This window comes from Nannospalax galili, unplaced genomic scaffold (genome assembly GCF_000622305.1).
Source record: "Nannospalax galili isolate Female #2095 unplaced genomic scaffold, S.galili_v1.0 scaffold197, whole genome shotgun sequence".
Taxonomy (NCBI): Eukaryota; Metazoa; Chordata; class Mammalia; order Rodentia; family Spalacidae; genus Nannospalax; species Nannospalax galili.
In genome coordinates this window covers 3,497,040-3,524,941 of record NW_008339846.1, presented here as the reverse complement: position 1 = coordinate 3,524,941, position 27,902 = coordinate 3,497,040, and the positions used below count along the sequence as shown (strand labels likewise).

General features: G+C 46.4%; 1 protein-coding gene across 3 annotated transcripts; it reads right to left on the bottom strand.

Annotated features, from left to right (window-relative positions):
- Positions 1-27,888, bottom strand: Mtrr (5-methyltetrahydrofolate-homocysteine methyltransferase reductase). 3 transcript variants are annotated; one of them, XM_017798559.2, is made up of 15 exons: positions 27,822-27,888; positions 26,701-26,865; positions 23,414-23,567; positions 20,499-20,616; positions 19,715-20,081; positions 14,158-14,280; positions 12,570-12,723; positions 10,608-10,696; positions 7,772-7,952; positions 6,785-6,827; positions 5,784-5,955; positions 4,770-4,888; positions 3,687-3,779; positions 3,396-3,578; positions 1-1,478 (listed from the first exon to the last, which is right to left on the bottom strand). In XM_017798559.2, the coding sequence occupies exons 2-15, from the start codon at positions 26,827-26,829 to the stop codon at positions 1,334-1,336; spliced, it is 2,070 nt and encodes a 689-aa protein (XP_017654048.1). In that variant the 5' UTR covers positions 26,830-26,865; positions 27,822-27,888; the 3' UTR covers positions 1-1,333. The 3 variants fall into 3 exon arrangements, with proteins under 3 accessions (XP_017654048.1, XP_008832804.1, XP_008832805.1); XM_008834582.3 differs by lacking the exon at positions 27,822-27,888 and adding an exon at positions 27,595-27,813; XM_008834583.3 differs by lacking the exon at positions 27,822-27,888 and adding an exon at positions 27,595-27,813 and having other exon boundaries at positions 3,396-3,515.
- Between the last annotated feature and the right edge of the window lie 14 nt (positions 27,889-27,902).

Genomic DNA, 27,902 nt, shown 5'->3' with positions numbered 1-27,902 from the left:
CCTCATCACATCTTGAGACTTTTATTTCTTCTTCAGATCTTTCTTTCTCAAAATGACTTTGACAGGTAGAGATTTGTTTTTTAACTGTCAAACTATTCAATGAGACACTATACTAGATTTAGTAGAAAGGTTTATTGTACCTGTGATGGCTTACGCTGACTGTCACCTTGACAGGACCCAGAATCACCTGGAGACACATTTCTGGCATGTCTGAGGGGCTATCTACATTAGGTTAACTAAAGGGCCGGGGTCCTGGACTGCATCAAGAGGAAGCCAGCTGAGCACTCCTCCCCACCCCACCACCTGACTGGGATGTCACATGACAAGCTGCTTCCAGCTCCTGCAGCCATGGCTTCCCCACCATGACCACTGTGCACTGAGCTCTGAGCCACAGCATACCAGGCTTTGTCAGGTCAGGTGTCAGCCGCAAGCAGCAAACGCAGAGCCCTCTACCCACTTTTCTACCTTCCCAACTTTCAAGAGAGAACTTGTACCTGAAATCTGACTCAGTGAAGTCAGTATTTTATAGCTACGATCAATTTGCCTGCTACCACCGAAGTCAAATAAATTATTTGAGAAAACTTAAAAAAAATACATCAACAGGCCAGGCATGGTGGCGCACACCTTTAATCCCAGCACTCAGGAGGCCAGAGGCAGGCGGATGTCTGTGAGTTCAAGTCCAGCCTGCTCTACACAGTGAGTTCCAGGACAGCTAGGGCCACAGGGAGACCCTGTCTCAAAAAGACCAAAAAAATAAATAAATAAAATCAATGGGCGCAGAAATGAAAATCTTTGAGGAAAAACACTGGAACATGACTAAAACATATACATGATGTCTTCTGTAAACTGAGTAAACTGTGATATTAAAAATATTTGTGATAAAAATAGAGTAGAATTTCAAAATACATTTCTAGTAGCACAAAATCCTTATAAAGATTACCTTACAATGACAATATACCAGAAATATAACTGATAATAAATCGCATTGAATCTTACATGAACATGCAAAAATTATGCTTTACATGTATAATTTAAATATATCCATATGAATATTCTGAGTGTACATCACAGAAAGATAAGTTACTTTTACAGATTTTCCATGATGTGCAAGGACACGGGTAAGCAGCAGTGATTGCCCTGTCCCCCTGGGGAGCCTGTCCTCCTAGGGAGCCCACAGTGCTGGATGAGGGCTGCAGACAGGGATGGGGTAGGTCAGAGGCATGTGAAATGGCACCAGGAGGTTTGCTATGCTGTTCCCTGCCCAACCGCTCTCAAGAGATGTTTTAAAAAAATTTATCATCCTTTCAGTAAAACTGTCTTTTAGTATTTGGTTTTATGACCAAATATCCTGCAGATAGCGTCGTTCCTGTTTTAGAGAAGCCAGCGTTTTCATTGCTTCCAGTCTGTCAACTCCAGCCTCTCTGCTCATGATTTCCACCAGGGTGTCATTCACATCCCTGGCCATATTCTTGGCATCTCTAGAAAACAAAACAGCAAACTTCACGAAACAGGAATGTTTTGACCAAACCTGCCTTGCTTTGCACACCTGGCTCCCCTGACCTGCCATCTTCGTTTTCTCAGAACACTTCCCACAGGCTTCCCGCCTCACTTCACCCACTGTGACCATTTCCAGACACAGCTGACACATGGTTCCGTGGCTCAAACCCTCCCTAGGCCCCAACATCCCGAGAGCAGCCTGCAGCCTGGCCACACGAGAAGGCTCTGCTCCAGCTTCTCGCCTGGCCCTTCCCTTTCCCTGGCAGCACACAGGACCTGTGCCCTCACAGTCCTGAGCCTTCGTGTACACACCGTGACAGACCCTGTCACGGAGGCCTGCATCAAGTGCTTTTCCAGGCCTTAGCTCTGGCACTGAAGGTGGGGAGACGCCTTCGCCCTCCTGTCCAGGTCCCTGAGGTTCCTCCTGTGCCAAGCACTGTCCCTCCCAGCACAGTTGTCTGTCTGAGGTCAGGAATGTATCTCACTTCTCTCTCCTGATGCTGAACAGTGCCAGAGCACTCAGCAGACACCCCAACATGCGAATGAAGGAAACTGCAGACAGGCCTGCATCCGCCTGTCCTGTCACAGTACATCCTTAAGCAGAGTCTGAGTGGCCATCTCATCTTGCTCATCACCCCCAGCCCCTCCAGAGCCTCCTTCTCCACACACTGCCCTATTGCCACAGGCTGCCACTGCATCACACCTCCAGCTCCTCTCGGCCTTTAGCTCACTAGATCCAGGCCTCCTACCTGGGAAGATCCCTTGGCTTTGCAAAGGTTCACGCCTCCCTCAGTGGCTGCCCGCTCAGTGCCCTCTGCTCCTGCCTGCCTGCTCCACTCGTCACTGCTAAGTTCATGCTGAGTTTTCTTTGTCTCTGAGCACAGGACTAATGCTCTCTAACCCCCTCTATGGATGTGAAGGCCAGTGACTGGGGTGAGCTGTCCGCAGAGAAGCACTGGGAGCTCAGACACCTGTGATACTCTCCACGCTCTCCACCAGGCACTGGACCCGGGGGGGGGGGGATTAACTTATGTACATGTGTGTGTGACACCTGAGCCTGAATTCTACACGGACGGCTCTGCCCTCTATGAACACAAACATCCAAAACTTCAACAAAAGCTGAATGGTACCATAAACCAACAGGATGCACAGTGATGTTTAACCTATTAATGAGTCGTGAAAGAACTTGGCAGCCAACCCAGCTTTAAATAACAAAGCGAGAGGGCAAAAGTAGAGCGCCCTGTCCACGGGAAATAGGAGAATCGCTAGCTGTGTCCAGCCTCACCTCCTGCACCATGTTAAACACAGAGCGTGTGTAGCTGACTGAGCATGGCAAACAAGTGCGTGTTAGGAGGAAAGTAAAATGTTTTCTTTCTCCCAAAAATTCCTTTCATGCAGCTGAAATTTTTATAGGCACGTCTCTAAAGATTTTCTTTCCTGCACGACACTCTGGGTTTCTGTGACAAACTACCACAGAAAGTAGATAAAAAGTAGTCACACAACAATGACTCAGGTCTTATGCCAACCTGACACCTTAAATTCTGCCTTGGAGAAAAAGGACTATGTTCTCAGGTCACACCAATACTTCCTCCCCGTTTGCTGGCTCAGTGGTGCAAATCACAAATTCTTCTACACAGTAAAATCTCTCCTGACAGCTCCACGTAAGTGACTAAGGTCTCAACATGAAGTTTCAGATGCGGGAACAAAGCACTCCCCAATGCTGGATCGACACTCACCACTGCTAATGACATCTCGGTTACTAAATGTGCTGAAACTATCCTAGAACTGGTCTATGTATGATGTATGTGAAGACCCAATGCCTGCCATTCAGACTACTGGTCCCTCAGTCTGCTGCTTCCTTTACAGCACACAGGGCTCGGTCCTGTCCCGCCACATACCCACACACGTAGATGGAGCCGTTCTCCTGAAGGAGGATCCTGCACACCTGCTGGCTGTGAAGCCGGAGGTTGTCCTGCACATACTTTGCTGGGGCCTCTTCCTCCCCCTGAGGGATGTCTCTGGAGAAGGAGACCTTCAGGTGAGTCAGGATCCCATGCTTGAGGAACCGTTTGAGCTCTTCTCTGTAACATAACAGGTCATGGTCACGGGGAGGAGGTGGAGTAGTGATGGCAAAGCCTGGATATTCTAAGGGTCCACTCACTGCTGAGTATCACAGAAGAGTTCTCTACCTGAACAAATAGTCTCTGTCCTTGTGTCTGCAGCCAAAAAACAGCCACATTGCTCCAAAATTTCCATGCGGGTGTTGTTCTTGAAGTTTCTCTCTAAGATATAAAGGAAATTTAGACACCTGGTACAAGGATCACACAATATATCTCTTTTATCAGGAAGTATCAACAACAGGGCTATAAAATCCATCTCTGCAACTGTTCGAAGTTCCATCACTCGGAATGTCAACACTGGCTAGTGGGAGGTTCTGATTTTCCGCCACCGATGCGGGATCTTGCTCACACCACTTAACCACGGAACCACGCTCCAGCCTGGTCAGGACACTCCCTGTCTCTGTTCATATGCTGCAGGCTTGCTCCCCGGGAGGGCTCCAGGGCGGGGTGGGACCTTTAAGAGGTGGAGCTTATTGGACAGTCTTTAGGTCACTGAGTATGGTGCCCAAAGGAGATCACAGAACCCCGGCCCCTTCCTCTTCCTCTCTGGGTCCTGGCCATGAGGCGACTGATTTGCTTCACCACACATTCCAGCAGGGTTGTCTTAGCATAAGGCCAAAGCAAAGCAGCCAATGGACCGTGGAATATGAGCAAAGAACCCTTTTCTCTCTCTAAGGGGATCATCTTGGGTATTTCACTACCACTGGACAGGCTACTATGGTCACCATCTGAACACCTGATAAGCCGGATTCATTTGTTTTATACCAGATAACTCTTTTCTGATACTGTTCTACCTAGTAATATTATTTTCTGAAATTATGTCTGGATTAGCTGAGCCTTTTAGTGCAACGGGAACTCGGTCCAGCAGAAGAACAGGGAGACGGCGGCATCCCCTCACTGCAAGGTGTGCACAAGTCATCGCGGGAGGCCCCCGGTGGGGGGGGCTGGGCGAGGAGGAGGCGCCTGGAACTGCTGCCCGCTGTGCCCTCAGTGGCGAGGCGCTTCACAGCCTGCACTTGGCAGTAACCATTTCAAGTAAAAATTTAACACCTGACATCCAATTATTCTACAAACTACAGAACTGAAACGGACGGCTGTACTTGCACCTGGGCTGAAAGGAGGTTGTTTCCCCACCGGCCAAGGCTAACGCACCTGTGCTGAAGGAAGCCGAGGAAGGGCGCCACGCCCGTTCCTGGCCCCACCATTATGATGGGGACCGAAGGGTCATCTGGTAAGCGGAAAGAATTTGTTGCTCGAGGAGAGATGGAGATCTGGAACACAGAAGCGGCTGGTGAGTTCCACATAACACTTAGATAAGCACACAAAAGCGCACACCCAGACTCCAGTGAGGACACTACACCGCGAGTTCCTAAGAAGTGCCCTAACTGGAGAGCAGCGTCAGCTCTCCCTGAAGCCACGATGCCTCCCCTGGTAGACTACTTCCTATCTGCATGGAGAAGTGTTTCTATCTGCCTCAGGCTTCATGTGAGAGCTGAAAGAGCGTGCTGCAAAGGGAGCAGGAAAGCAGCTACTGACGAAGGTCAGAAATGAGTGCCGGTGGGCAGCTGCTGGCTGCTGGAGGATGTGGGCACTGGCCGCTTTCTGTTCCCCAGTGGATGACCCCAAACCCACGAGCATATGGACAGGACTGAATGGGGATCCTAAGGGGCGCTGGAGGTGAGCAAAGGGAGAATACGATCAAGACACACTGTATTACGCATATGAAACTTCCAAGGAATACATTTTTGGTTTTCTTTTTGTTTTTTGAGATAGGGTCTCTTGTAGCCCCTGCTGGCCTGGAAGTCACTATGTAGACCAGGCTGGCCTCCATTTCACAGATCCGCCTGCCTCTGCCTCCTGAGTGCTGAGATTAAGGGCATGCACTACCACCATGCTCAACTTCAAAGAATCAATTTTTAAGAATAATTTTAAAGTGTTTTAAAATGACACAGTGAGAAGACACACTACTTGAGACAACACTATAAATGTCACCCTGGGCTTATCATGACCCTCTGTAGGCTCATCTACCAAGGCACAGTACAGAAAAGATATTTTTTTTGTACAAATAGGACAGACTGATGAATTTTTGCGATTTTAAAATTCAAGTGCAGTGTTTCTAAAATACTCATACTGCTAACAAGGCTCAAACCGCATGCTGCTTGGTACCCTGGGAGCCAGGTCCACTCCGCTGTCTCCACAAGGGGCTTCCAAGTCTGGCTGAAGAAGTGGGGCAGCCAGTGAGGCTAGCCAGCCCGTGCACACGCCCTTCCGCAGGACCGAGGGAAACTCCACCACGTTGAAAACGAAATGAAGCTTGTCTGGATGAAATAAACTTGAGCTGCAAAGACACACAGGTAAGACTGGGACCTACCTCAGGACTAATACACGGGGTGAACCGATGTTTTCTTACTGAGCTGGGGGAGCAGGTTCTTGCCTCTCCTCTGAGAGAAGAGCAATCTTACTTAACCCCTGCTCTCCCTCTAGTGAGATCGTCTGGCAAGTTTCCAGGTTCATTTGTCTTCCACACTAGACAAGATGCCCTGAAGCTCTTCCTTCACAACTCACCCACCCTGTATTTATAGACACGCTACTACGTAAATGACAAGACAAATCCCAACAAACATCACAGGTATTAAGTTGATAAAATTTGACAGCTGTGAAAATAGCTGAAAATTCAGAGCCATCTTCAAGAGCTACCTGGACAACACCCCAACATGTGTTGTTTTACACGCTGAACAATGTAAGCAATCCAGGGTGAACTCACTCTCCAGCACAGCGGCCTGTCCCACCAGCACAAAGGACGGCAAAGCAGCCGGGAGCAGCAGAGGCTGCGTGACCCACAGCTGACCTCCTTGGCTTCACTCACTGCTTGTTCCACAGTCCAGCTCCTTGGCTCTCTCCCTTCCCGCCCTCGGCTGCGCAGGGAAAGAGAAGGACTTGAGCCCACCACCTTAAATGGGAATGGCTAGATGGCGGGGGCTGCTCAAGTCTTAGACTGAACTCCGCAAGTCCTATGGCTGGTTGCATCTCAGCACGCCTAGCGCTCTCCTCCACAGAGCAGTAAGCTCCCATCAAATGGTCAGCCACTAAGGACATGAAAGTTTGGGTTTCACAAGATTTTAAAGAAAAGATGCTACACATATATCAATCAATACTAATATTAATACCTTGCACATGAATATGGTCTTGGTTGGAGCTTAGGAAGATGTTCTGAAAATAAAAAAAGCAATTTTTAATTTGCTCCTATTGAAAAGGGGGAAAAATAGAAAAATTTAAGAAGATTTTAAGAAAATCAAGGCCTATGTTTAATTCCTGTTTACTTATTTACAATATTCATAATAACTTTTATGTGCACAGGTAACCATCTAAGGAGGAGAGTATAGAGTGTTCGGATGAAATAAAGTCAAGGCCTCAAAAGCATTAAAGACTAGTACAGGAAACAATGAGGACCATAAAACACTTTTCCTTCTTTCATTTAAATAACTAATTAAAACGTGTGTATGGTAGCAGACTTCCTTAAGGCAAATTATTCAGAAACCCAGTTTTGGGGGGCTGGAGAGATGATGCCTCAGCAGTTAAGAGTGCTGACTACTTTTGCACAGGACCCAGGTTCAGTTCCCAGCACCCACATCGCAGCTAACAATTGTTTCAGGGGATCCAATCCCCATCTTCTACACAGTACATGTGACCCCGCACAGGCCTGCATGGAAGTCCGTCTGCGTTCTGAACAGCACATACTTCATCCAGTCACAGCAGATACTGATTGGCTCTGATAAAGTTCTTTTCCTCTGAATATTCACTGTTAGATAAAATTTTAGCTAAATGACCTCATGAAAGAAAATAAAATAGAAAAGATGCCAAATCCTAAATTAAAAAAAAAAAATCACAATTGGCTTTGTTAACGGAGAAAATGATAGTGACATTGATAGAAGGGAAAAAATGAGGAAACTGGGTTTGGAAGACGACGGCTCTGGCTTCCAAAAGGCAGCTCAGATATCACTGTAACCTGAGACAGACACAGGACAGGCTACTAGCCAACACCACTCACTTAGGTGCACCGTCACTACATCTGTTGGACTTGGAGCAGAAGCTTCCTTCCTGAAGAGTCTCACTAGCTGCATGAAGGACCAAGGTGTCTGAAATGGACTACTCACGGAGCAGCAGGCTGAGTGGTGGCTGACAGGACGGGAAGGCGAAAAGCAGGTCCAGCAGGCAGGCACCGGCGTCGCGGATGAATCGGTTGTAATCAGCTGCCCCTTGCTTACTGCACAGCTCCTGCAGCCTCCGCCTCTCTGCAGCATCGCTGGTACAGTCCACGAGCGCTCGCAAAAACGCCTGCAAAAAGGAGGCCAATGATCACCTGCTGTGTGGTCAGCAGTGTTAAGAGCAGTCAGCCAGGGGCCTCCCAGGCAGAGCGCACTAGCTGAGCACTTGCCCAGTAATTGGGAGTGCTAGGCTCAGTACCACACTGCAAAGAAAAAACAAAGCCAAACAAAACAAGTGCACAGTGTATTCAGCTACAGTCTGCTGCCTGTAACCACAAAGGGAAAGGGCGGAGCCGTTGGGGTGTCACAGGAAAACGGAGCTCTATTTACCTTTTGATTAGAGTTGGCTGCCAAAAGAAACTTCATTTTTCCGTCCTGTGCTTGTTCACTTTCTCTTCACCCTCCACAGCCTAGTCCATCCATCCCAGGCATGGTCTCCAGCTACACACCTGCTGTACTAGTATGATCTCATAATCTCCTAGCCCAGGATTTTATCTCAAGGTTGGGGATATAGCTCAGTTGGTAGAATGCTTGCACAAAGCACACACAGGACTAAGGGGCTACCAGATAGATCCAAGGCTTCCCAGGGAGCAGGCCGAGCTGAAGACGGCCACGTGAAAGCAGGAAAGGTAAGACGTGTAGGTAAGCACTGGGAGACCTCAGGGGACGCCTATGTTTGCATGGATCAGTGAGACAGCTCACCATTAACAATCCGCCAATAACCACTTCTAATTATAGGAGAAAACAGTGATTCTACATCTTTAAAAATAAGTTTTATTTTGGAACCGCAGAAAACTTTCTACTTTTGGGAACTGCAGAAACTCTAAAATCCTAAAATAGAAAACACTGCACTGCTCTAGGAGAAAAAGCTTCAATGGCAAACAAATCCTGCAGTACTTTAAAGTGTAAATTGTTGGGCTGAGAGATGGCCCAGCAGTTAAAAACACTGGCTGCTCTTATAGAGGATTGAGTTTCGATTCCCAATACCCCATGGCAGCTAACAACCACCTGTAACTCCAGTTCCAGAGGAGCCAACGCCCTCTTCTGACCTCCGCGGGCACTGCATGACATACACACACTTACATACACAGACAATACATTCATATAAATAAAAAATAAATTTAAAAAATTTAAAGCAAATTGTTTAAAATACCAATTCTAGGGGGTGGAGAGGTGGTTCAGGGATTAGGAGCTAGCTGCTCTTGCAGAGGACCCGGGTTCGATTCCTAGCACCTGCCTATAACTTCAGTTCCAGGGAATCTAACGCCCTCTTTTGGCCTCTGTGGGTACTGCATGACATGTACACACATTTAGGCAAAATACTTAATACACATAATATGAAAACAGGCAGGCGTGGTAATGCACGCCTTTAATCCCAGCACTCAGGAGGCAGAGGCAGGCGGATCTCTGTGAGTTCAAGGCCAGCCTGGTCTACGTAGTGAGTTCCAGGACAGCTGGGGGTACAGGGAGACCCTGTCTCAAAAAGACCAAAAAATAAATAAAACGTAGTCCCACCACTTGGGAGGCAGAGGCAGGCGGATCTCTGAATAGTTTTCAAATGGAAACTAGTCAGGACAGCTGGGGGTACAGGGAGACCCTGTCTCAAAAAGACCAAAAAATAAATAAAAATAAAATAAAACAAAAATTTTAAATACCAATTCTACTCTAAGGATGAATCTATTTCACAAAAGTATGGCAAACAAGTATGTAAAGATCTAACACAGTGCAAGAATGTCAGTCTAGACACTTTTTCCATATAAAATGTAGGAACAATCCAGACGTCTATGATCAAATCAACAAATTGTGGTGCATCCATTAAAAGTACCTTAAATCTTTTCATTGAAATATGCAGACTTGATTTTTTTTCAAATTAAAAAGACAAGTTATGGAATAGCACCTAATAGTACTAAATTCCATAATTACACTGAGGGTTTGATTATAAAAGATACCCATTTCTTATGTTACATCCACCCTCACAGTTCTTACAATCAGCATATTATTTTTGTTAGTGGGGAAAATATATATAATTTGCAGAACTTAAGAAAGTTAAACCAAAACAATTTATTAAACTTAATCAAAAGTTCTGTGTATAGGACTTGGCCTTTCTCTGCAGTGGTCTGCTTCCCAAAGACACATTAAAACAGCAGGCCACAAACAGCGGTGGGGAGAGGATGAGCCAAGGCAGCACTCCACCCACCCACACAGGAGCTCGCCTAGCCAAGCAGCTTAGGAAGCTCTACAGAGTCCATAAGGGCAATGCTGGGAAAATTCGGCTGCAAGTGTTTTACAAATGCAGTTCCTGACCCAGCGCTGACCTCTAGTGGAGCACTGTACCTAGGCACTCAGCTAACCCTGCAACCTGTCCAAACCCTCTACTTCCTCAAGGATCCTTCCCACCCAGGAGGAACTATGCAGCACCGCAGAAGAGAGCTCCAGTGACACAGGAGGTGGTGGACGGAGGACGAAGACCCTGAACTTGCATAAGTAAGCTTCCATCACCAGAGAAAGGAAAAGCGATGGAGCGGGTGCATCCCTGCTTACTGAACTGGGGAGTTAATGCCGGGTGAAAACAAGACGAAGAAAATACTTCTACAGCAGTTATAAAGATGCACTCTGAATACTGTATTTTCTAAGCCTCCAAAGGGGCAGGAACCAGGCTTATTTAATAACTCCTATACACAGTTCTGAACAGTTTAAGTTACTCACAGGAGACAGAAAAAAATACCTTTTTAGGAAGTGCTCGTATTTCAAGACACCAGGTGAGAAGGAACTGGAGAGAACATCCGTCGGGCACATGCTGGGGTAAGGTGGCGCCTTCTCAGGGAAAGCAGGGAGGAGGGTTGGAACAAAGAACAATACATTTTCAGAATGTTCTGTAGTGACCAAAACAGTCAGTGGTACACTTGACATTACAATACCATCAAAGCACAATGATTTGTGGCAATACTTCATCAGAAAATCAACCTAAACGATCCCCAAAATAAATATACCAGGAAAAAAGTCACCTTATGAAAAATAAAAGCTGTACCAGGCATAAAAAGCACAATCATCTAAAATTAAACACCACGATGGCAAAAGATGTCAGCGTTCCGTTAAAATTAAAGAGAACTTCAGAGACTAGAGAGATGGCTCAGCAGTTAAGCAAGCTCTCTGCTCTTCCTGAGGACCGGAGGACCTGGATGCCTGCATCCTTACTAGGTGGCTCACAACTGCCTATATCTCTAGCTCCAGGGGATCTGACGCTCTCTTCTGGCTTCCGAGGGCACCTACACACCATGTGGCATATACGCACAAAGATACACACACAGTCCCATAAATAATACTAAAAATTTATCTTAAAAACTTTAGGGCTGGGCACGATGGTGCACGCTTTTAATCCCAGCATGCAGGAGGCAGACGTAGGCAGATCTCTGTGAGATGGAGGCCAGCCTAGTCTACATTTTTAGTTTCAGGCCAGTTGGGGCTACAGCTGTCTCCTTGAGCAACAGTAAAGAGCGGTTTTCTCCAATACAGATGTCCTCTACTGAGAAATTCAAGTCGCCAAATAACTGTTCCCTCTGTTTCCTGCACAAAGCCAAAATGCTTTCTTAAACACAAGTATAATCATGTGGACAGAGCCTTAAAGACAGGAAAACAGTAGGAATCAACATCATTGAAATTATGAGCCTGGAGCTGGGGTCCCCAACCACGAGCCACAGTTCCACACTCCTCTGGTGGAGCAGAGTAGAGGATGGAGGACTTCCTGATGTTGGGCTGTAGTTTCAGCTTCTCTGAGTGGCCAGACTGCCCACATCCCCCTCCTGAGAGCCCAGGTTGTATATGGCAGTGGCTCTGCCTCTGCATTGGGCTTATGCTGGGGACAGGGGAAGTTTCTAGTCTTGGGAGGACTGATTCTCAAGAATGGACTTCCCTCAATGGCTGGCTGTGGTCTGGACTTCACACATGGTCCTGGGCACCCAGGCCTTGACACTGGACCCTTTCCATTCCCAGGCACCAAGAGGTTTTCCATCATTTTTCTATGACTCTCTCACAGTCAGAGTGACCCTTCCCCTGTGCCCTTCAGAAAATGTAAATCACCGAACTGAACTTCTAGATAAAAATCAGCCTCGGAAGTTAAAAAAGTTCAGACAAAAAACTTTTAGACTGAACCCAAGTTCAAGATTATAGGCAAACAATATTAACAGTTTAAAAAACTAAACAGCTTCCAGGTGTGGCAGAATCCCAGCACTCAGGAGGCAGAGGCAGACAGATCTCTATGAGTTCTTCAAGGCCAGCCTGGTCTACATAGTGAATTCCAAGTCAGCTGGGGCTACAGGGAGACCCTGTCTCAAAAACACCAAAAACACCAATAAATAAACAAATAAACAAACAACTTCCTTTAATTATAGAAAAATAATCGTTTTTACATAGTAAAGAAGATATGGTATGAGAAGCAAGCATATCAGGATCTTCTAAAAGGTCCTGAGTGCCTGCTCCGAGGACTACAGCTACTCCCTTTCCATGTCCACAATGTCCAACTGGCATGAGCTCTTCCACATGCTGCCAAGCAGAGCTAAGAAAAGCATTGAGAAACTGCTATCAGCCTTGCCGCCTGTGGCTGTGCACGCACATGTGTTGTCCTATGGCTGGGACACAGCAGCTGTGCATCCAGCACTCAGGAAGCTGGGGGCAGCCAGCACTGTCCTACCTTTCTTCTTCGTGTCCGCCCTGACTTTCACGGTGACGCGGCATTCCTGCTTATCAGCAAGCTGCAGCCTTTGCAGCAGGTTCTGTACCTCAGAAGCACTGTTTGGACAGATCACACTGAAGGAATCTCCAGGCTGATAGGAAAACTCAATTTTCTAGAGAAGAACCAAAGCAAAAGGAAAAAATACCTGTGTGAGTTAAAAAGTTCAAGTTGTAAAGTAACAAAGTAGGGTTTTCATTAGAACCATCTTGGCAAAGGAAATCAAAAGAAACTAATTCTAACTGAAAAACAGAACCTAATGAATAACAAGCCCAATTATCTGAATGAACACACCTTTATTAGAAATTATTCTAAAAGACATTAGAGGCTGGGCACGGGAGCACATGCCTTTGCTCCCAACATTCAGGCGATAGAGGCAGGTGGATCACTGAATTTGAAGCCAGCCCAATCTACACAGTGAGTTCCAGGCCAGTCAACGTTATATAGTAAAACCCTGTCTTTTAAAAAAAAATGCGTGCCATACACACGGATACATGAAAAATTAAATAAAAACACTTCTTAATTGATGTTTTATCTCTTATTACTAACTATTCACAGGATTCAAGTGAGTCCTTCCTCACCATCTATAGAGTAAGGAACCTTGTTAATAATCAATGAAAAATTCCTCCTATAAGAATGCATTAAACACACATGCATTAAACATATCATGACCAGAAAAGGCTCATCAAGGCCATCTACACGGGTTTCTGAAGTCCTTCCCTTATTCGGATCCTTTCTCTTGAGGAGGGGCAATGTAGGAGGAGATGAGATGCTCTCACACCCTGAGAGGAGACGACTAGACTTATCAGGAAAATGTGGAACATCAGAAGAAAACTCAGCACGTTCTAGTGTGCAAGGTACAAACGATGATGCGGAATGCTACCAAAGTGATGTGTGCGCTCCACCAGGACTGACATAGAAACGCCAGCTCACATGCCTGTCAGGTCTTTATTCTCTCAGAAAGCTCAGCTGAAGCTTTGCACAACTCAAGTGCTCTGATTTTTCTGAAGACAAAACCCACTGACAATCTCCAGCCTCCTGTGGGAGCTCCAGGATCTCAGGCAGTGCTACCCGGGCCCAAAATCCGGCAGGGGGAGCAAGTGAAGGGGCCGGCAGATGGAGCTGAAATGACGCTACCACCCTGGAACCGCAGGTAAACATATGATCACTTTTCTGGAGAGAGAATCCATAATGCTTTCCAGATTCTCCAAGAACTCCGAACTCTGCTCTGAGAAGCTAGCCCTCCCTGACAGTCTAGTCTGGGCTTTGTGTCTGCCTGGCTGGCCGACCTGAGGGCCGCACTTCCTCCTGTGGGCCTCCTGAAGGTAAAAAGCTGGTCAGAGCCCATTGCTCCTCCAGCCCCTCCTCGCTTACCTCTTCCCTGAAGGGGGAAGGAAAGGAAAGAGGTGTGCAGTGAGGAAAAGCACGATGGGCCAAGACTAACCAGCCAGGTGTCCGGAGACCTCTCTGGATGCAGTGTCTGAGCACCACACGGGCCCTGCCCGTCTTTACCCCGTGACTCTTCTGAGAATTAAGTGCGGTAACTCACAGAAATGTCCAGCTCTAGCAGGAGAGTGATTTTGACGGCATCACTTGCAGTAAGCCGAACTGCTTTTGAAATTGGAACTTGAAAAACTGAATCCACTGAGGCCACAGATGCTTGGCTTTCCTCCTTGAGAAACAATGGAATAAAGTACAATGAAATGCAATTTTCAGGCTGGGAAGCTGGCTGTCAGCAACATGCAAGCACAAAACCCAGTGTTCCACCTCAGAACCCAGGTTACAAACAACTACAGAACATTTGTAACCCCAGCACCTATGGGGCGGATGGAAGGCAGAGCCAAGCAGATCCCTGGGGCTTGCTGGCCAGGCAGCCTAGACTACACGGCAGGTAAGCCTAATGTAGGACAGGTATTCTTTCTTTCCTTTAAGTTTTGAAACAGGATCTCCCTGTAGCCACAGCTGGCCTGGAACTTGCTATGTGCTATGTGGACCAGGCTAGCCTCCATCTCAGAGACACGCCTGCCTCTGCCTTCCCAGTGCTGGGCTTAAAAGTGTGTGCCACTGTGCCCAAGAGGAAGGGTATTCTTAATTTTAGTTACTGCTAACTAATTTAGTCCTACAGAGGTACTTCTGTAGCCTAGGGGAGAGAATAGATCTTAGGAATCAACAAAGAAAACTAATTCTTAGTACTATCTTCCAATTCCTTTTCTAAGTTGATTTTATTAAGTTTAAAAATAGAAAATGGCTGGAGGGATGGCTCACGGGTTAAGGGCAAATACTGCTCTTCCAGAGGACCTGAGTTCAGTTCTCAGCACCCATATCAGGCTGCTTACAGCCACCTTTAACTCTAGTTCTAGGCACTCTGCTTCATTCTTCAGGACTCTGAGGGCACCCACACTCGTGCACATACCCACATACAGACATACACATATGCACAATTTTTTTTAAAAAATAATAAAAGTAAATCTTAAAAAATAGAAAACATCATAACAAATGACACCAGTCACCTCTGTCTCCATGGACGGCTGGGAGGAGGTCCGGGCTGGACACCTGGAGCCTCAGTATGTGACCCAGGGCTGCAGTCAGCAAAGGAGCTGCATGCATCAGGCATGGGGCTCTCAGCCAGCTGTCCCGTGAGCACCCCTACAGCGTCAAAGTGTCCACCCTGCCTTAGCCACTTCTGCCAGAATCAGCCAAGTCCAGTGCCTAAACAGTGATGATGAGAAACCAGCCCCTTGTCCCAATGCAGGCCAACTATTAAGAGCTGCTCAGTCAGTGCGAGGAAACCCTGTGGGAGGTGAAGGCCTTGCAGAGCTGCACCACAGTGTGGCCTCTCCTCATGCCCAGTCCCGCTTCCGTTCCTCCAGTCCCACACAACAATGCCGAGATCATCCGACTCCTGGGACTCAGCGACAGTCAGTGCTGAGCCGTCTGAGAAAGAAGCTAAACGGGAGTTTGGAGCTGGACACCATCTGGATGACAAGACCGTCCATACTGATGACAGACGGAAGCCAGAAACACAGCACAAGGCAGCAGTGCATCAGACGGCAAAAAGCATCAAGAGGCCAAGAACCACATGGAAAGACACTGGAAAGACGAGCGGCTGAAGTGATGTCAAGTTCAACTGATAAAGAAAAGACGCAGAAAGCTAAAGGATTCCAGTGAAAGCTCCAAGTGGAGGGAAACTGAGGGAAAGACAGGTGCACGAAGAAGACTGATGTTGAATTCCACCTCTGAAAACTCAACTCAAAATGTTCAAAGACCTTAGTATAAAACCTGCAACTCTGGGCTGGAGAGTTGACTCAGTGGTTAAGCACACTGACGGCTCTTGCAGAGGACCTGGGTTCAATTCCTAGCACCCACAGGGCAACTAACAATCATCCTAACTTCAGTTCTAGGGGATCCAATACCTTCTTCTGACCTCTAAGGGCACTGCATGACACAGCAATACACTCATACTCGTTAAAAAAATAAAAAAAAATAAAAAAAAAACAAAAACCTGGAACTCTAAAACTGGCAGAGAACATAGAGAAATCACTTCAAGATACAGCAACGGCAATGACTTTGAAACAGACTCCCGAAGCTCGGGAAGCAGCAACAGGATCTAACAGATCCGAGGACATGGCTCAGGCTTTGGTCTTTTTGAGACAGGGTCTCCCTGTAGCCTTGGCTGGCCTGGAACTCACGATGTAAACCAAGCTGGCCTCAAACTCACAGAGACCTGCCTGCCTCTGCCTCCCAAGTGCTGGGACTAAAAGCATGCGCCACCACGCCACGCTACTTTATGCTTTGTATTCAAATATGAGGATCTGAGTTCCATCCCTGGCACTCACGTAAAAAAGGATACACAGGAACACACAAACACACACACACACACGACACAACACGATGACACACTGCACAGGAACCCTGTCCACACAAGCTGAGCCCATCAACATTTTGTATGGGTGGGGGGGGGTAAGGGGCTATTAGCAGTTAATGTCTACGGAGGGAGGAGTTGATTTCTTCAGTGCTGTAGCTACTGGTAAGTTGCCCATGATCCAGTAAACAACCCCACACCCATGAACAAGCAAGTAACCCTAATTACAGCCGGTGGAATAGTATGCAAGAGCAAACCTGAAAGCGGAGGGGGTCTGCGGGAGACGAACGGACCCGGGAGGAGGAGGATCTGCGGGAGAGGAAGGGACCCGGGAAGAGGAGGGGAAGGAGTTGAGAGAAGCACCTCATGTACATTTATTAAACTGTTAAGGAATGAATAAAAATGACTTTAGGACACCAGCAGCTTTTGTGTGCTCCAATAATGAGCTTGCTAAGGAAGAAATTAATGAAAGCACCCCATTCACAATAGCTCCCATAAATAAACACAGGCAAAACAATACAATGCCTACGAATAAAATCAGACAAGAGCTGAAAGCCCTCACTATAACTGAAAAACACTGAAAAGGCCCCAGAGGGACTGGGATTGGCAGATGATACTGTGAAAATGGATACGCTAGCAAAGGAGATCTACAAAATCAATGCAGTCACCATTGAAATTCCAATGACATTCTTCACAGAAATAGAAAAAACCTAAAATTCATAGGAAGCCAGAGCAATGCTGGCCGCACCATAGTCCCCATTTCAAGGCAGGCCACAGAGCCACAGAGACAAAAATACCATGGTGCTGGCCCAAGGACAGACACACAGCTCAATGGAATACAGTAAAAGACCCAGAAATAAACTCAGACAGCTGCAGCCACCTGAGTTTTGATGAAGAGGCCAGTAGGACAGAGTGCATAACCAACAGCCTCTTAGCAGATGGTACTGGAAACCCGGCTGTCCACCTTTAGATCAAACTACATCCCTAGTTCTTACTCTGCACAAAAAATGAACTGAGAACACATCAAAGACCTTGATACAGACCTGAAGCTTTGAACTGCTCAGGGAAAGCAGTTCAGGGTACAGGCACAGGCAGGAACTTTTTGAAAAGGATTCCAAGAGAAAAGGAAATAACACAAAGAAATGACAAGCAGGATCACATAAAACTAAAGAGCTTCAGCACAGCAAAGCGACAACCAGCAGAGAGGGATGACAACCAGCTAGGGATGGGAGTGGCCTTTGCCAACTAGTACCTGGCCGGGTACTGAGATCTAGAATCCCTGAAGAACTCCAAAAATTAAACAAAACATCACCCAAACAGTAAATGGGGAAGTGAACTGCATAGACAGTTTTCAAAGGCGGCAGACCAATGAGTAACGAGTACCTGAACGTGTTCATCACCTGGAGCCATAAAAGAAATGCACATTAAAACAACACTGAGATCCCTTACCCCCATCCCCATCAGAACGGCTACCACCAGGATGAAAACAACGTGGCGAGACTGCACAGTAGTAGAACCGTTATTCAAGCACCGGCTAGTCATGGCTGCTGGGACTGTCACTAGGAAAATCAGTATGCAGTTTCTCACAAACCTTCAAGTGGAGACACCATCCAGCCCAGCAATACCACCCTTGACAACACACCACGAAGACTGTAAGCCGGCAGAGACACCTGAACATTCATCTGTACTGCTGCACTGATGTCAACAGCCAAGCTACAGAACCAGCCTGGAGCCCAGCAGCAGAGAGAAATGTGGTCCGTATGCACATGGCATTTTACTCAGCTGTAAAGAAACAGGAAATCTTGGTATCTGCAGGAGAACAGTTGCAAGGGGAAATCCTAGTATTAAACAAAATAAGCCAGACACAAAGAGACACATATCACATTCTCTCTCAAACACAGAATGCTGATACAGGAGTGCGGTTGTGTGTAGACACGACAGTACAAATGGGCTCATGAGAGCTGAGGGAGTCTGGAGTGGGGGTAGGCAGTGCAATGCTGTACACATGACTTGAAAGCATGAAAGAATCAGCAAGAGGGAGAGACAGGGAAGGGCGGGGGTTAAGAAGATGGTACAATGCTGTACACATATAAAATCATCACAATGAAGACTATCCCTTCATGCCAACTAAAACCATTTTTTAAGAAGGAAAATCTGGTATATATGCACCATGGAGCACTATATAGCAATGAAGAATGAAATCATGTCACTTGGGGGAAAACAGATGTAGCTCATCCTCCTGCTGCATGCTCTCTCATTCACAGAAATCTGGATTTTCTTTAAAGGCAGGAGAGTAGAAGGGAACTGTTTCGAAATGGAAAGGGACTAGTGGAGAGAGCAGAGACGGAGGGCGGCAGGGGTGGACTTGGCCAAAGTACTGTGAAACGTGTGAAAATTCCACAGGGAGTCCCACCACTTTACACAAGCAGCACACGTTCATAACTCTTTAAGCTGAATGCCACATGCTCAGCTGCTCATCAAGTGTCCCCCATCTCCTGCAACCTGAAAGCAAAGAAAGCCAAGGGCTGTTTCAGACCAGGAAAGAACCATTTAACCAGATAGCTTTGCACCTATAGAGATGGACACACGCTTTCCACCAAGGGCAAGAATTCCTTTTCACAAAAATGAAGCAGGATCCTCTGTCCAGAGACCCATGCCCCCACTGTGCATCTCATTTCCTGCCCCAGCTGTTGTGCCCAAAACTAAAGTCACAATACCCCCAGCCCACGACAAAGGGAGTCCACCCCAAAGAAAGCAGGGCCCAGAGCAGTCCGCATGGACAAGGTCAGGAGCGCATGAACAAGACAGAACGCTGAGGTTCTGTTCTGTGGAGGCTGAGCTTCCTGAACGGCGAGCACTGGGAGACAATGTGAACCAGCTAACAACTCAGCTACTGGAAGTGAGGAGAGCGAGCGGCACCACGGAAGGCTCACTCGGATGGCGAAAAGGACTTCTGCAATGCACAACCTTCCGTAATCCACAGATGGACCAGGATTTTCTGGAAGGGTCAGATAGCAAATGCTTTCTTCTTTGCGGGCCTCTGGTGAGCAGTTCAAGGCCCAAGCAGTCAGAGACACCACAGAGACAAATGGGCACGGCTGTGTTCACTAACAGTATTTACAACAGAGGATGCTGTATCTGCCCAGGGGTCGTAGTTCTTGACCCCTGTTCTGATGTAAAAAACAAACAAAATACAAGACAAACGCTCACGAGTGAAGGGCATTTCCCAGCACAGAACACTTACCTGGCCAGGAGACGACTGAAGATGAGCCTCCAGATAGTCTGGGGGCAAAGCAGGAATGCTCAGAGAGGCCTGTGAAAGTGGAGGTGCTGAGTGGACAAGGGAGGACTCTAGGTCTGCAGTCAGATCGCCTGACTGACTCCCATTCACATCATGTTCTTCCAAAACCTCGGCATCCTTCCTTACTGGATCATCCAATCTTAGAAGCTCAACTTGTGACTCGATGTGCTCCAACTTCCCAGGATGTGCGGTCGCAGAGGCATTCGATGGCCGTGGGAGAGCCTCACTCATCTCTTCTCCGCTTGTCTGAAAGTGCTTCGTAAGAGCAGCCCAGAGCCCAGTGATCCAAGGCTCTACCACAAGTTCTAAACTAGCATGCAAGCAAAGGAAAAAAGAAACAAAGTTGACATCTGAACAGACAATGAGCTAACAGCAGTCTGCCAATTCCGCTGCCAGGTTCCTCCAAGAGAGGGCTGTGTCCAGGCTGTAGTGAACACTCACAAATACGTTCACACTTTGAGGTAAGCCTGTCTAACTATGCTGTTTCCATTAACACACACTGCAAAGAAAGAGATGGACGACAGCTAGATGGATGGACAGACAGAGACACAGACATCAGCAAAAAGCGTTAAAAAGTCAAGCTCCAGCTAACTGACAAGCCTAGGTCCTGGAGCTGAAGAGTTAAACTCTGTGACTAAGATGAATGCCAGTGCTAAAGTAAAGCCAGCAAGTTTTGTGACATCAGATACTTCCACCTTACGAAACAACAGCAGTGCATTGCTCTTACCCTACACAATCATCAGCGTGCCCAGTTTCATAGAAATGTTGGGCTCCAAGTTCTTGAAGTCGTTTATCTATTATTTTCCCTCCATTGCAGAAGTATGTGTATTCTGAGTCACCCAAACCTGGAGAATCCAAACAGACACCTAATACATACAACGCTTATAGAACAGTAAAGTCTACACACTATTCCACACCCTTACAGAGGAAGAAATGAGCACAGGTTCACACTTCCTTATTCTTGAGTAAAACCAAGTATGCAGACAACATTCTACAGTACGACACGAAATATCAGCTACAGGGGCTTTATAAACAAAACCGAGACTGCATATTAACATTTCTGAGTTGACTGATACAGAAATCTGAAGAAAAGGATCAGGATGATTTAAAAAACACAGCATCTCTATTTTCTACTTTTTTGACCCTGAATATTGGTCTGCCAACTAGAGCCTCCGAATCAAACCTGACCATGCCTGTAGATAAAGTTTCACTATAACGTGGTCACATCTGTGTTCTTACATGTTCTTGTGGTAACTGGAATCACAGCATCCACATGATGGAAGCCATGTAACCCACAAAGCCTCGAATACCTATCTGCCCCAAACAGCATTTGCCACTCCTAGACCCGCACAGCCAGGCACACCTGCAGATAACCAGAGCTGCCTGGTCCATGTCAGGTCAACCACAGGTACTCTGACTTCTCACGGGGAGAAAACTAATGCTTCACTCCTGATTTGTCAGGACTCAGGTTTGCTTTGCTCAGCAGGGAACCTACTGGCTTTGGACAGAGAGACTTGAGCAGCAACAGAGTAACAACTCTGGGACTTGGTTTCCTTCATACAATCCATTTATTACAAAATTCAGATGGTTTTTATACATCCCAAGGAACTGGCAGTCACGTGGGATATGGCAGTCACATAGAAAGATTTAGGGCACAAAGAAACAGACATATTGTCTGTTGGTTGGCACCAGAAGGATGCTTAAACTTTTATTCAAGGTTATTAATGCCCATTCGGTAATTTATTGGCTACAATGTTTCTTTCTTAGAGTTAAAAGCATGATAAACTTTTAGCTTTTAGCTCAGGAGTAAACCTTTATCCTGGGCTAATCTCTTAGCCAGGGATAGCGGAGTTATTTGCTCAGGACAAGGAGATGAGCTAGGGGTTGTTGACCAAGACGCTTTCCCACAGAGCAAGGAGCCTGCACTTTTATGACCAGGCCGCTTCCTCCTGCCAGCCTACCAGTGTTCTGCAAGCCAGGGATTGTCAGAGCTGCTGTTTTCAGCGCCCCTCCCTTTAGCAGAGAATGCAGCCTGGACTTAAGGGTTTTAGGCTCATCTCACCCTAGGGCCTGGCACCCTGGTTTCCTACACTGGTTGAAATTTCAAAACTGAAAACTTAAATTTCTCAGTTTAACTATTCCTGGGTTTTCTCCCAACAACTGTGTGGGAACTTTACAGAGCCATACATGGGCCCAACACTGGGTAGAGTAGCTGGATTAGGCTTTCATCTGTTCTGTATAAATATTTTTAAAGAAATTCTCAAAGCAGTGTTTGTTCACTCTTGAAAACACAAACATTGAAAAATCTTGAAGGAAATTATAAATGCTATATACAAATATATTTTCCTTCTTTCTTAAACATGTTTAACATACATCAGATCATGGCCAAAATTAGAGTAAAATTTCTAAGTAGCTATCTCAAAGCAGTCTATCTTTGCTAGATATTCTCCAACAGTCTTCAGAGATGAATCACAGAGAACACAAACAGGGACGATGGACCCATGCTCCCTCTGTAATATATATTTTACTCTAGTATTATTTGATATGTACGACTGTATTGCCTGCAGGTTTGTAAGTGCACCCGTATCATGCAATGTCAGTGGAGGTCAGAAGACATTGTCAGAGTCCCACAGAACTGGAGTTACAGACAGCTGTTAGCCACCATGAGTGCTGCGAATCCAACCTGGGTCCTCTGGAAGAGTAGCCAGTGCCTTAACCACTGAGCCATCTTTCCAGGCCCTGTAGTATGATATTTTGCTTCTAGCTCCTCATTTAAATTAAAAATAATTTTTTTAAACATACTGTGTGCCATGGTTCACCTTCGAAGTCAGAGGATAACTTCTGGGATCCAGTTTCCTTTTCTACAATGTGGGTACTGGAGACTGAACTCAGGTCGTTAGGCTTGGCAACACGAGCCTTCACCCACTAAGCCATCTCCCTGGTCTATACAGGTCCTTTATACTGTCTAAGCTCTGCTTTACAAAGCCTAGGCCCGTTTTCTGAGCCTGGGATACACATCACAATCACCAAGGAGCTGGTAAGTAGAGGAACTTATTACCTATGCACACCGTAGCCCCTCTGAATACCAGAGACGGGCCAAGTAGAAGACAAGGAGCTCTTAGGACTGCCCCCAGCTGGTGCTATGTGCAGCTGGGGACTGAACTCCACAATCCTGGAGGTGTGCTCTCAGGAGACACATCAGAATCAGCTTTTGTGGCTTTCTAGAAAGTTCAACTCTGAAGCATCTCAAGAGCTTGCTCCTTCAAGAAGGTGGCTTTAAGTAGGTGGGGTGAGGCCTAACCACTAATATTCTGAAAATGATCCTGGCTAAGAACACTACTGGAGAGGATCTGCAGAGTGCTGGAGTGTTGTTAAGTGTTCACCTTACTGTACTAAGCTCTGGATTTGACCCCTAGATCCCCACAAGACACAGAGGTGGGGTCCACAGAGTGTTGTTGTGGGGTGAAAACTAGAGAATTGTTTCTATACTCACAATTCATAGATATTTCATAGATACAATACGTAAAAAATACAAAGACCCATGTAATTAATCAGTTTATGACTTTGAAAGCTATACTCAGCTACTAAAGCTGAAGCTGAGTGTAGCAGAATACATTACAAGCAGAAAGTCCAGTCCAGTACCCAGCAGTCCATATCGCAGGTGGGCAAAGAAGTCAGCTGGCAGCGTCTTGTCTTGGATCTCTTTAACGAACTTGCGGGCTGTGTCAGGCGGGTCCCCTGTGCCTGTGGTGGAGACCACCACCACCAGAGGAGCAGATTCAGTTTTCAGATCATACTTAAAATAAGAATAGAGAAGTCAGGTCCAGGTGCCAGAGGGTTTGTGACCAACACTGCGGCAAGGCAAGACAATCAGCTTGGTTACCTGTCTTATGCTTCCAGTAACTGACCAGTTCAGCAAGCTACCCAGTATCTCACAGCAACCATGCCTTCAGCTGTCAGCTGCCTGCCCATACCAGGCCCTCATTTCCTTAATGTCCAAGGGCTTAGAATACTATGAGAGGTGAACTGATACCACACATTCCTACTTCTTATCAAAGTTCTTTCTTCTACTGCTCATGAACATAACCTGATTTGGGTTCAAAAAATTCACTTTTTTAAAAAATAAAGTACCATGTAACTCAAGCTGGCCTCAAATTCACTTTGCAGTCAAGGATGGCCTTGAACTTGTGAGCCTCCTGCCTCCATCCCCCATACACTATTTTAAGTGTAGTGTAAACTACTACACAAAGTTTATAGAGTGCTGAGGATCAAACCCAAGGCTTTGTGGAAGCTAGACAAGCAACTTGAAACAAGCACTTGACTGAGCCACATCCCAGCCCTATTTTATTCTGCTTTGTGGTGGTTCTGAGGGCCTCATGTGGCCAGTGCTCCATCCCCAGGTTACCACCTGTTTTCCCTCTTTTTCATGCCTATATGATAAGGATTTGAGATAATGCTCTACCTAGCCACTAAATGCTTACAAGACACTATACAAGTTGCATGTCAAACTCTAAAGAGTTCACAGAGCACCTCATCATGAAAAGGACTACTGTAACACAGCAGGAAACAGAGGGCTTTCTACTCACATTATGAGCAAATGGAGAAACCACTCAGGCAGGCGCGGCAAAGAGCATGGTTAATATGGTATTAAATTTAAACATTCACCAGTCCCCTCCCTGCCAAATGGCTGCCAACCCTGCTAGTGAGGTCAAATTGAACAAAGCCCAACCAGTCTAGCTTTACGGCACTCTCTGCCTGTCATTACAGACTCAAGATAGAGGCCACCATGAGCGCTGTGGCACATTTACTCTGCATTACTGCTGAATGACAGCCTTCTGACTGGTATTTTGGGGAAGAGTGAGCTGACTCCACCTACGGTCATGCTGGCAATGCCGCAAGTGAAATCTCTACAAGCCGTGCTGCTGATGGGCTCAACTTCTGAAACTGTGATGTCTCAAAGGTCAGAGGAGACTGAACTCATGGGAGGGCTATGGTGAGCACACACTTGTATCTGTATGAACTCATGGGAGTGCTATGGTAAACACACACATGTAGCTGTATAAACTCATGGGAGGGCTATGGCGAGCACACACATGTAGCTGTATAAAGTCTTGCCACATGCACTACTGTGGGAATGACTTTTACTAATGGACATAATCTGGACCAATGACTTAATTAACTGCAGTAAAATCCACGAGCTCTTGGATATAATGACCTGGTACTCTGGAGTCTGATGGGGATGTCTCCTTGGCAACCTCACTTGGTACTCTACCCCAGAAGACAATGAATGAATGTGGGTATGCTTGAGAATTAACATACACCCACCCAGTAGAAACAGTGGAGGTTGGGAAGACCATGTATGAAGGAAGGCGAATTTAGAGATGAAGACAGATCCTGTCTGAGGATTAAGGGTAGAACCAAACTTGGTATTTCCCCAAAGCTGGAGAAACCATTCTGAATAAATTACGGGTGCGGCCTAAGGAGGTGGTAGGAGGGATGGAATGGGACACAGGGTGAGAGGGTTCCAGGGACAGTTCCACTGGCACGGGGGAGGACACAGACAGCTCCATCTGCACACATTGAGACAAGAGACCCATCATATGGTCACACAGTTCTGGGAGAAAGGGGGTTCTAATAGACAGCTAGGGGAACTAGTGTCCTCTGAGTTCAGGCCCATTCTTAAACACTTAATTTAAGAGGCTGGAGAGGCAACCTTGGTGGTTAAGAGCATGAGCTGATCTTACAGAAGTCTGGGACTTGAATCCCAACACCCACAAGGTAGCTTTCTTAACTCTAGTTCCAGGGGAATCTGATGCCCTCCTCTGACCTCCAAGGCACTGCATGACACAGTGCAATTACATACATGCAGGCAATGCACTCGTACACATAAAAGTAATAAATAAAATACTTTAAAAAAAAAACTTAATTTAAGGGGTGGAGAGATAGCCTCAGTGATTAAGAGCACTCACTGTTGTTGCGAAAGACCCAGGTTCAAATCCCAACACCCACATGGAGGCTAACAACTGTCTGTAACTCCAGTTCCTGAGGATCTGACGCCCTCTGTGGGTGCTGCACGATATGGGTGCACTTACACATATGCAGGCATAACATGCACATAAAATAAAAATAGATAAAAAATTTTCAAAAAAACTTAATTTAAGAGTCAGTCTATCTGTTTAGGTGGTTATGATGTTGTACTAATAAATGCTGCAAACTACCAGAACAGTATAACAGACTTCAGACTAACTGAAAAAAAGAATGTAGAATGGTAAGATCTTATCAACCCTGACTGATGCAAGAACTCTGGCAGAGAAAGACCAAACACAGACAAGCAGTCCTCCCCTTGAGCAGGCCTGCTGGGAGCCACAGCCACTACTCAAATTCCATTTCACAAAAGAATTCCAGGTCTTTCCTGTGGAGGAACTTGGTAATGAATGGCAAGGTCTTTCTCTGGGGAACACCAGGGGACTGGAGGTGGGACAAGCACTGTGCAGACCCATCAATACTCTATCTCTTTGTTCTCAGGGCCACTTCAGTTCCAAGGTCAAGGAGTTTCAGAGATTTTTTAAAAAATCTGAACCAGATATGGTGGCAGATGCCTATACAGGGAAACTGACCTGCTACGTGGCAGATCTACCTGGGTTTCAAAGTGAGTTTAAAGGCAGCCCAGAAAACTGTGTTTCAAAAGGTAAAGGGGGCTGGAGACACAATGCAGCTCAATGCAGAGCGCATGCCCGGAATGTGTGCGGTGCTCAGTTCAATCCTCAGTTCTGAAAAATAATCTTTTTTGAAATTTTAAAAAACAGATCATAAAGCAAGTTTCTGACTAGTGTGTTTTGCTTTCTTTGTTATTTAACAAACATCACTTCCCAACCAAATACTCGCAAGAACAAAGCACAGGGAAACCGGCTAGCAGTGACAGCGCTTACCTTCTCTGACTCACTAACACAGTGAAGATCTGCAGAAAACCCGTGGGCCACAGCCTGCTCGCTTATTTCTTCTGCTATAGCCTTTGCCTGGCCCCGTTGTGTCGCGTAGAGTAACAAAAACCTTCTCATCACCTCAGGGCAGATGTTGTAACTCTGCCAGTGAGACTAAACACCAGAAAAGGGAAAAGGAATATTGTTTAATGTATAGTCACAAGTTAGTCTGCCTCAATCTTAAAAAAAGAAAAAGAAAAATCAAGGCTATCCACACATAATATGAAATAGCTTTCTCTACATTTAACACGAATTATAAATGAACTGAAGAGGTAAATAATCAAATCAGGGAGTGAAAGAAGACTAAAACTGTTAATTCTGCACACAGAAATGCACTCGTGATTTCCAAATACTTTTGGGTGTTGCAAGTTAAGTGTCTTTCAGCAGTGCAGGTGAGTACTCTGGTAATGTGTGTCCCAGCACCATCATAGGACCAGAGCCCCATGTGTGACACGGGCTGATACACATTAGGGGCCTGAGCAAACCAGAAGCCACAGAATCACTTAGAAAGGTCTCGGGTCTTTTCCTTTCCTCTTTTAAAAACGGTAAAAGAAACAACTCGCACTAAAATCGGAGGGTACCTGATTGCTACTACATCCTAACGTTAAAAATCTGTAATCAGAGTATTAAAGGTCACTAAAGTCACACCATACATGAATCACTATTAAGTGGACATATACGTGCACACGGAGAAAAGAGGCTCCAAATTCCTTCTCCAAGAAACAACCAGGAAAAAATAAAGGACATAAAGATTTTCCCACTCCCATTCTAGCCAGTGCGTAGCCATGACTGTCAATTTGTAAGGAACAAATTTAAACTGAAACCCAAACCAAATCAGTTGACCTTTGGTGCATGAGCCAGTTGCAGTTCATGCATGCTCCTGCGGCTCTTCCGGGGCCCGATGAAAGTACAAGATCCCGGGTTCACCGTGAAATGCTAAGAGCCAGACAGTAGCTGAGAGGCCAAGAGGGCTGCCGGAACCGGAAGACGGCGACGACGCCCGCTCGGCGCACAGCGCCCCGCTCCGCAGTTCCGCACCACACGCTCTGCGCCCCGCAGCCCGGAAGTACCTGTCCGCCACGCTCTCCCGGGACCCGCACCCCAGAACCCGGCGCCCGCGCGTGTGCGCATGCTCCGCACTCCCCACCAAT